Raw genomic sequence first — 10,613 nt, forward strand, 5'->3', positions numbered from 1 at the left:
GACGATTGTTGCAGCAGTTTCTGCTCTTAAAGACTCGATTAAATTTATAGATTATAACGAAATGAGAAAATCAAAGTGAATAGTATGTGAAAACATGTATAATAATTACTTTCGTAGAAACGAAATCAGTATCTCACCAGCCGCAGCTAACGCAAAATTTGGATTTAAGAAACACCCAAAACTTATTATTTTAAGCCAAAATCTAAAAATCACTTTTTTGTAGTAATTATAAACACTACCTTAACTAGTTTTCTGATATTTTTTGCGAGAGGTTGAAATTTTAGTAAACATATACATCTAGGATTTTATTACTATCCGGTCAATGAACATCTGCAATTTTAGGTATTTATTTCGGATCTATGTTCCAATAATATTTTTGAATTGTAGCTAAGAGGGCGTGCTGAATTAATCAAAGCATACAAATATTACTAACTAACTAACCCTTTAGCTTTAAAAAATATTGCATAATTTCTATTTTCTTCAGCATATTAAATGTGATGGTAGATTTGTAAAAAAAATTATATCTAAATTAATGTAACTCATAATATAACCGTACTTCTTCGATTTAATTTATCGTAATGATTTTGATTATCCCCATATTATGTTGTCACGTCAAAATTAATGTAACTCATAATTTTTTGAGTTAAAAGTATTCGGCTCATGAAAAGAATCACCCACTTCGTCTCAATTATATAGTTTACTTTATTTTTCACACAAATTAAGAATGTTATTTGGAAAATAAATTATATAGACAAATTTCTAAATATATTGTTATTTAATGATATTGAGAAAATAAATTAAATAATATTATATATATTAAATAGGGATATATTAGATAATTTGTAAGTGCATTTTGAGTTAGGCATTTATTAAATAAACTACCCCATTCATATATAATATTTGCTTGTGCAATCATTTAAGCTTAATCAAAAGTGATCTTCAGTTGTATAACTAAAAACATTAATTACGAACTTGTAATAACTTTTAAATTGCAATATTAGACTAATCATTAATCACATAACTAACAACATAAGCTAAAGAAACAAATAAGAGGCGTGAACCGGTAATTAATCCATCGAAACTCGAAAATATTATTCAACTCACGATCATGCAACAAGAATGGTATTAATATCCTGACATGTTAGGCTCGGGAAGAAATTTTATGTAACATCATGAGTAACAATATATGTATCGTCAATTGAAATTTATCATATATATTGATTATGAAAAGTTTTAAAAAAAAGGTTACAACGAATATTACAGATAATGATATAGATAACGTCGCATAAGATCTCCTTAGAAACGCAATTGCATGGATCGATACCAGGAGACATTTAAAAGAGGAAAAAAACAACGTAATCTACAAATACTAGGTTGCCATTAAGTTTGATATTGATGTCTTCCACTGATTAAAAATCAACTGTACAATGTCCATGTTTTAAAGATTTCACCACCAAACACCAAATTTCAAAAGGTGTACAACAATAATACCAAAACCTTAGTCTGATGATTTAACCATGTCTTATTATTGTGGGAATAGAAACGATCCCAGCACAAAACCACATCATGATTATACATATATATAACATGTCCGAATCCACCCGTGTCAACGACACAGCTTGACTCGGGAGAGAAACGAAACCAATTAAACAGATACAGACCGGCAGAAGATAGATGTTTTATTTATGTTTTAGATGATTTGCTCCTTTTAGGAGAAAGAAAATTAGCCAAGAATGAGTTGCCTTTTAGATTGGAAACCCGATACCGATTCCTATCCCAATATCAGCCTCATTTGGAAATGGCTGAAAAGAAGAGTTATGGAGATGATTGATACGAAAGGGAAGAAAAGTGCTAGCGTTCCCCTTTGAGAAAAGGTGACTGGTTGCTTCCGAGGTTGGACTAGAGGACCGATTTCCATCGGACTGCAGCACGATCGAAATCTGGGATTCTGCTGGCTGTGCGAGCCATTCCTCTTTCTCGTCATCATTTTTGGTCCTGATGCCCGAGTTCTTCGTGTTCAGGAAGCGGCCGCCGCTGCCTCTTGGACGGCGCATTGCGTGAAGATGACGGGATAAGTGCAGAAATGGCTGAAATTCGTAGAGAAATTATTTTAGAATGATATCTGATATCTTAAGATTTGAAATATGTAAGTATTGTGTCGAATAAACAAGAAGTGAAGAAAATAAAATAAGTTATTTACCAATAACTTTTATATATTTCACTAATATATTCAAATATATTAATATTATATTAATGGAACTAATGTATTATAATGGTACCTTGCGGGCTTTGGTGCGTTTGCGCTCCATCTCTGCCTTTGCCCGTGACTTTCTACGCCGCAAGATACCATTGTATTGCTTCGCGTTCACGAAAATCGGCCCTCCATCAATAGACATGCTCAATGGTAACATTATCCTCCCCTGAAAACGTACTAAAATTAAGGTAAATGAAATGCTTCGAGGGTAGAAAATATGTAGAATTATTAACTGGATTGATATGAAAACTTTTTATAAATATAAACATCATCTCCATATTCTAGAATCTGGCTTTGTTAGAGTAAAAGAATTGGAGGAAGCAATGGACGAACCGCGAATTGAGTTCCATAAGGTGAGTGTACTCCAATGCATTGCTCAGCAGAATGATGTTTTGAAAATACCTGTTTGAAAATTCGTTTTCAAGAAACAGGTCACATGACAGATTCTCGCACCATTGTTTTCATTTTACTGATAAAACTATTAGTTGTGCGTACCAAAGATTGGCCGAATCCAAGCTCGAAATGCCCTTGATTTTCAGTTTGATCAGTTCGATTTTTCTCCCCGTTCTCAGTGGATTTGCAGTCATCACCAAAATCATACCCTACTTAACATGTGAAAGAAATGAGGCTTTTGAAAGCAACAATATTATGTTCAAATCAACAGAACTTCCCTTTTGTAAGTTAACGTTGTAGCTTATACCACGCAACTTTACTTGGAATCAAGCTCCGTTTTCAACTCGAAACTAGTTAACATAATCTCAAATCTTGTATGTTTTTGCACTGTCTACTATATTGACTGAATATAACATTGTAATAAATCTATTAATGTTTCGTACTAGAATATTAATTATGGCCATACACATTCCACCAAACACTTCATGCTAATAATACTTGAGATTATTAATATGAAATAACAAGAATTGTACACACGTAGTGCATGCATCCTCTAGAATTTATAACGTCTAATATAATTAACTACCTGAGAAAATAGTGAAGCGAGTTGCATTTCCCTTTGCCATTTGATTTTCAGGTTGCATGAATTTATTAGCTGCGGTGCAGAAATTATTGAGGTCGAGGCCGGTAGATGAAATTATCTTCGACTGGACAAAAGATTCGCAATATAGCGGTTCGGATCCAAGTCCAGGCCATCGAGGAACAGCGGATAACACACTGCCGCGATTGATGGGATTTGGAACATGGATCTCATCATGTTCTTTGAGGAATTCTGCGTGCATGGTCATGTTTAGCTTCAGTTCCTGCACTAATCATCATTCTTGATTTAGGTAAAAACCCTAAAAAAGTACTTTCAGTCTTTAAACATTTCTAATTTCCTCAAAAAAATCTTTTTGTGATTTGTTTAGAAAAATATATTGTTCATCCATCTGTCAACATCTATTAAATTTCAAACTCATTTTCTAATAGTGGTGCTTGTTCTATTTATACGTATATTAGCAGTTACATAGTACTATTTAAATTATTAAGCAGAGTAACAATTCTGACAGTAACATATATATAAATAAATACTAGCTCATACTTCTTTCCAAACAAAAAAACAGCTATATTTTTTCTCAAATAAACACTTAAATCTATAAATATTTCGAAGCCTAAACAGACATGTGCTTATTATTTTTTAAAAACCAAAAATTAAAATTTCCAATAAACAAAAATAAACCGAAAAAAATAAAACAGCATTCAACTCAAATAGACTCGATATAATTAATCACGATTGAATTAGTACTTCCCCGATAGGAAAACCAATATTTAATTAAATGGAACTTTTCCCATCGGAATCTGGAAACTTTCTAAAGTTGAAACAACATAGATATCTTAAAAAGAAACACAAAAGAGAGGGGAGATTAGAACAGTAAATGAATATAGAATCAAGTTGAATAATGTCACATTAATTCGTCAAGTTTAAAAAGAAAATGTAAAATTTAGAAGGTCATTTGTAACGTCCCGTGACCGAAGCCTGAAACATATATCCGGCGTTGTTGAAACATCACATACTCGTCAAACAATTAGCCTCGTAGTATAAATCAAAACAGTTTATTTCATAAATACCATTGTTTTTACAACATAGAAATCCCAAAACATAATAAAACTTTTGGAAACGTCTTATACTTATATTAAAACTTGAAACTAAAATAAACGAAACAATCTTAAGTGGTTGTCTCTATCACCAGCCCCAAAAATTCCTCTTGTTTTCTCGTTCCCAACTTGTTCTTCAAACTTATCTCGGTAGGGGAGAATATTTTGAAAATATCCAGCAAGTGGGGGTCATTCGAGACACATAACAACATACATATATAATTTTGAAATATTTGCATACATATCATAATTTGAATCGTAATACATATTCATATTTTATAATCTTGATGTCATAACATAAATCATAGTAAGCACTGAAATTTATCTCATTTTCATGGTTTAATAATATCAGTATAATATATGTTAATCTTCTAAAGAGTGGGGTCATGTCCTATATGTTAATCCTCTAAAGAGTGAGGTTATAGAGCGATTATAATCTCACCATATAAAGGTCATAGTTCGGAAATCTTTTAAAATAACCAATCAAATCCTAACAGTGCTTGAACGTATAATTTGACAAATCTTTAAGAAAATGTATCATGAACAAGGAATTATGTTTGAACGAAACTTTATAAAAACGGAAACAATTCATATAGGAATTATAGTTTTAAAACATAAGCACACTTCAAAGAAAAAATGTGCCAAAATATACATACAAAATCCACTTACTTTAGTATTATATTGCTTGAAAAACAATTAATGAACAAGCTGTAATTTGTCTCCCAAAAATCAGTCACTTTGCAGAAATGTTTGCGACTTGTTGAATCATTGGAGCAAGCTTAAACTTGGATAGTACGTTCACAGGTGAACTAAATTGTGAACGGTGAATATCGGATTTGGATGTGATATTCAAAACATAAGTTGTTATATTCTGAACCATGAAGATTGGATTAAGAGAATTGAAGCGATGGAAATAATTAATATCCCAAACTTGGACATAACTTTGCCTTGAAAAATCTCCAAAAATGTTGCATAACCTTGACGATGCTATTCTCGAATTTAATATGTTTGAAATGTGCAAATTTTCAAGAATGACATAGGTTTGTATTTATAGATGGAGTTGATAAATAGATAAACATATCATCTTCATTTTAAATTTTGAACAAAGATCGAAATAGATCGTGATCCGTAGATTTAAATTTTATTCTTGGCTGCGGATAGATGACTAAAATCAGCTGATATTATACAATTTTTTATTTCGAAATATATATCTTGATAAATATACACCAATTTGCAGGTTTTCACTACTAATTACTCCAAATTTGCGGGTTTTCACTACTAATTATGCATATTATATCATGTATATCTTTCCAAATCTAACAAGTAACAACTGCTTAATTAGCTCTTCATAAATTCACATCTCTTTCATAAAATTTGAATTCCACGATATATTACTGATTCTGCGACCAAATTATATTGTATAAATCCATAAAAAAATTCCGTCAAAAGCCAAATTTCCACCACTCTGGATAATAATATCACTCAAAACAGTAATACCAAGAATCTGAAACAGAAGAAAAACTTCACTATTTCCAAAACAAATTCAACACTAAAATATATTTAATGATCAGGAAACTACCCAAAAAACCAAATAAAAAATATAGAAATTTGAAATATTTTTCTGAAACATAATTTTCTTTTTAGATATTATAAGAACTGAGACGAAAAGGGAAACTAAAGATTACAATTTACACAGACGCACGTACCTTAGCTAAAGTGGAAACAAACAGTCTTCTTCAGAGTGACAACAAAGCACAAATCTGTCGGTAAAATTTCAAACAGCAGCCATTGGAGAGAAGAGAGAGAGAGAAGCTAGAGAAAGGGTATGTATGTATAATGGTAGAAGGGCCAATCATATTTTCCTCTCATGCATTTTTGCTTTCTTTTATTTAATTTTATGCGTGGAATATTTAATATTATTTCTCTTTTTCTCCAAGCCTTTTGTTTTTTAATTAATTTAGTTTTGGGTCAGTGTTTGTTGGTTTCTCTACGTATTCTCAATTATATGCTCCATTAAAGAAGAAAAGGAGTTGGGAATTAAAGGGGAAGACGACAAAACGGAGGGGCTTTGAAGGATGATTATCAAAATAATTAACTGTTAATCTACTTCAAGTGGGTTGATCCATTATATATATAAATAAATTAATTCTTTAAGATTGGATTTCTTGTTCTTTTCTATTTTATACTTTCGGTAATTAATTATACACTTTGTTTGTCAAATCAAAGCTTGAATAAATAAATTTGAATTACATAGATTTTAGTTAAAAATTTCTAGAATTTTTCTTTAGTATTATTTATTTTAAAATTCATCGGACAAAAAAAATAAAGAAAAAAGACCTAAAAAGTTTAAAAAAAGTTGTCGCTCTCTTTTAGTTTTGTTTAGATATATTTAATGTTTATAATATAAGTTTTATTCTTTGTCACATGAACGACGTAGGAGAGTATCGACGACGAATAAACGGTATTCGGTGAATTTAGTGTTTTCGGGCAAAAAAAGATCAAGTTATTGGATGAAAATCAAATTTTGACAAGTTACGAGATTAAAACTCAAAAATAACAACTTACATGTCTAAAATTACAATTTTTATTTTATGTTTCAAACAAACAATGAAAAGGACAAATATATAACATATTCCTCCACAGACAACTCCGCTAATTAATTAATAAATATAGTTAATGAATTCATATGTTTTACATTACTTAAGACTTATATTAGCATAATGGATAATTAATAAAAGGAAATCAGAAACAATTAAAGTTCGACAAAAGATTGTATGACATCTGATACGAGATTGATATATATTATCGATATTTTAATTATTTTGTGAACCATTAATTTCAATTTAAACTTTGTCACGGATATTAAAGGGATATATTCAAATCGTGATCAATGATAAAAAAACAAATGAGGAATTATGAAGACAAATGATTTAAGATGTATAAAAATCACAAAATTTAATATTTAAAAGAGTATAATACAAGTAAAAAAAGACTATATTTGCGTAGAACCAAGTAGGCAGCCAATAATGGACAAGTTGGATTTGAGTTGTATCAATCAATTATATAACTGTCTGAAACTGTTTCCTTAACAAGTGGAGTACACATGCGGAGCAACAAAAAACGACAACTTTTAGTTCACAATGGATCCAATTAAAATTGGCCCCATATATAATATATACACATACATATATGTATAAGTATGTATAATCTATAACATCTTGCGTATAAATATTGTGTATAATAAACACAAAACACTTTGAGACAGTTTCGTGGATCAATTTGTAATCCAGATCTCCAAGACACAAAAACTTATGTGAGTCAGTTTCACGGATCAATTTTGTTATCAAGTTTTCTAACCTAACTTGATTCATGAAAAAAAAAATTTATTTTTACTTTATGTATGAATCGTGTTAATCCGTGAGACCGTCTTACAAGAAACTTACTCAATAATAATTAAATGTGTGATAGGTCAATAATTTTTTCATTTAAAAAATTCGAAAGAAAGCAATCCAAGTTGAAACTTGAATGAGAATAATTGATCATCAATGAAAGGTTGATAAATATACACAAGAAAATAATATATTTTTCAGTTTTAATACATAACTTTTATATATTTAAGCTACTGCTTTTCATGATATTCCGAAGACAATACAAAAAAATGGCTCTAACGCGATGGACTATTAAACATAAGTAATTTTTCGATATTTCGAAGTTGCCATATATTGTCGTTCTGATGAGCTTTCTGTTGATTTTTCTGCAGCGGAGATATGGTAGCAACATATTTCTCAAAAGCTAATTAATGTTATATTATTATGATAAAACGATCTTATTAACTAATTTTTTATAATTCTAAAAGACTACACTATAAATAATTTCTAATATTAACTTTATTTAAGTCTGTTTTAATTATATGACATGTTTGTTAATCTGACACATTTCTACCCACAGGGCCAGACCTTCTATGAGGTCAAGGAGTCCGCCGCCTCAGGACATGACCTTGGAAGGGGTTCAATTTCTTTTTCTTTTTTTTTTTTACGTATATATTTTGAGTTGGTGACTTACTGAAATAAATAATTTTGACCCAGTATTGATTAAAAAGAAGATTAATTTGAATATTTTCTATTTATAATTGATCAAACTTGATATTATCTTCAAATTTAGTTTGAACAATTTAAACAATATCAAAATTTTTTTTTACTGTTTGGAGAAGTTATAGTTAGTCTTTAACTAGCTTGACAAAATATTGTATGGAGCTTCTACAATTTTTGAATATGCCACAGTGTTTGGCGAAAGTGAATAATTTATTCTCAAATACTTATATTGCTCACAAAATTTTGTTAATCATACCGGTACCAGTTACATCAGCAGAAAGAAATTTATCGAAGTTGAAAATAAAGACTCATAATCCATCAATAATGTCACAAGATAGACTAAATAACTAGTTATGTTGTTGATTGACAAAAAAAATGGTTAGACAACTGGATTATACAAATTCAATAAATATTTTTGCATTTAAAACAGTTAAACGGATAATATTTATGTAATTATTCAAATATTTATTGACTTGATTTTTTATGTAATATATTGTTTTTGTTATATTTATATAATGTTTATTATATTTATTATTTATTACTAACTAAACTTTACCATTATTTATCGAGTTTTCGCTTCAAATCATATCTAACATAGGTACGGATATGGCTAACTACAATACTGATGTGTACTCCATTTGTTTTACTAGGAGAAATCATAATAATATTAGATTAAATGACAGACGTCATTCATTGTTTAATTCAACAAATTAATTAAGAAAGTTTAGCTTTTCCCATTGCTAAATTAATATCATTTGTTTTTTAGTAGGTATTTTGTAAGACGGTCTCAAATATTTTTATTTGTGAGACGGATATATTATGCTCATATTTATAATAATAAGGAATACTTTTGGCACAAAAAATAGTATTTTTTCATGAATGACCCAAATAAGAGATCTGTCTCGCAAAATTGATTCGTAAGACTATTTCACAAAATATTTTGTGTTTGTTTACTTAATGCCCACTAAATTCTCCTTATGCCAAATGGTGGTATGTGCCCAAAAAAAAAAATAAATAAATAAAAAAATAAGCCAGCAATTAAATATTTTGCATTCAAACATTGTATCTAATGTAACGGTTGATTGGCTCATACTTAGGAAATTTAGTTGCCGTTTTTTCGAATGTCGGGTTTAAGGATACTCGGATAAATTGAGGTATCATTAACTTAGGAGGGACTAAAAATTTAGTCGAAGTCATAATTTTTTTAAGATATTTACCAAAAAAAAATATTTGGCGACTAAGAATCCCATCCATTGGCTGACATATAATCTCGTACCACTGATGTCCACTTTCTTGTTCACGAATTTTATTTTGGTCGATGAATTATATATATATATATTATTTTGNACGAGTTGTAAAAATTGCTAAATTTAAGAAATATTAATATTTTTATTATGTATTTATTCATATAATATTAGAGCTTAATTAGATCGATCAAATTTTTTTTTTTTCAAATTTAGGAATAATTGCTCATTTTTACATCCCTTACGTGCATGATTCTTATTTTTCAACACTGAATTAATATGGGATGTCTTCCACCAATTTAAAATTTATAGGAGGTTTTTTAATTTAAGTATTTTCTTTTGGATTTAATTTTGTGAATACTTAAATATTTTTTTTAAAAAAAATTGCATATTAAGGTAACCAAAAGTGATATAAAAAAATGATAACAAAAGTTTTATCGTTCATCATGAATATTAACTGTTTGTGAGCTCGAAATTTCGTCCCTAATGGAGCTCGAAATTTCGTCTCTAATGGATTATCATTTATGTATACACATATATAAAGCGATATTATAGTAATATAAACCTCATTTCCACATTTTTTGTGGGGTATAAATGTTAGTTTTTGTAAAATTACTTGATATAGGAATGAACGTATATATTTAATTTATATACATTCTGAAGCCAACTAAGAGCAAGTAATGGTTAGTGAATTGGGAGTAGGGGCCCCAATTAAATCTCTCGATCCACTTCTAAAAGCAGATAATATGGTGGTGCAAAAGTTTCTGTCTTTTATTTTTCAAATTTAAAAGTTTCGAATTCTTTCTTACCCACTTTCTAATTTTTCTAATGATCGATGCTTTTTGAATATTTCCCAAAATTAAAAAATAATAAAAAGTGATCCACGAAATGTTAATATGCATGACACCTGTAGCAGCCACCCACACTGACATATAT

The 10,613-nt window shown here is 29.4% G+C and overlaps 1 protein-coding gene across 3 annotated transcripts; it reads right to left on the reverse strand.

Moving 5' to 3' along the window:
• Positions 1 to 1,656: 1,656 nt before the first annotated feature.
• Positions 1,657 to 6,232, reverse strand: LOC140985553 (nuclear transcription factor Y subunit A-10-like). Of its 3 annotated transcripts, none has more exons than XM_073453408.1 (6): positions 6,049 to 6,232; positions 3,234 to 3,515; positions 2,750 to 2,859; positions 2,588 to 2,656; positions 2,280 to 2,420; positions 1,657 to 2,087 (listed from the first exon to the last, which is right to left on the reverse strand). In XM_073453408.1, the coding sequence occupies exons 2-6, from the start codon at positions 3,493 to 3,495 to the stop codon at positions 1,746 to 1,748; spliced, it is 924 nt and encodes a 307-aa protein (XP_073309509.1). In that variant the 5' UTR covers positions 3,496 to 3,515; positions 6,049 to 6,232; the 3' UTR covers positions 1,657 to 1,745. The 3 variants fall into 3 exon arrangements, with proteins under 3 accessions (XP_073309509.1, XP_073309501.1, XP_073309516.1); XM_073453400.1 differs by having other exon boundaries at positions 3,234 to 3,510; positions 6,049 to 6,229; XM_073453415.1 differs by having other exon boundaries at positions 2,750 to 2,856; positions 3,234 to 3,510; positions 6,049 to 6,219.
• Positions 6,233 to 10,613: the final 4,381 nt, after the last annotated feature.

This window comes from Primulina huaijiensis, chromosome 1 (genome assembly GCF_012295235.1).
Source record: "Primulina huaijiensis isolate GDHJ02 chromosome 1, ASM1229523v2, whole genome shotgun sequence".
Lineage (NCBI taxonomy): Eukaryota > Viridiplantae > Streptophyta > Magnoliopsida > Lamiales > Gesneriaceae > Primulina > Primulina huaijiensis.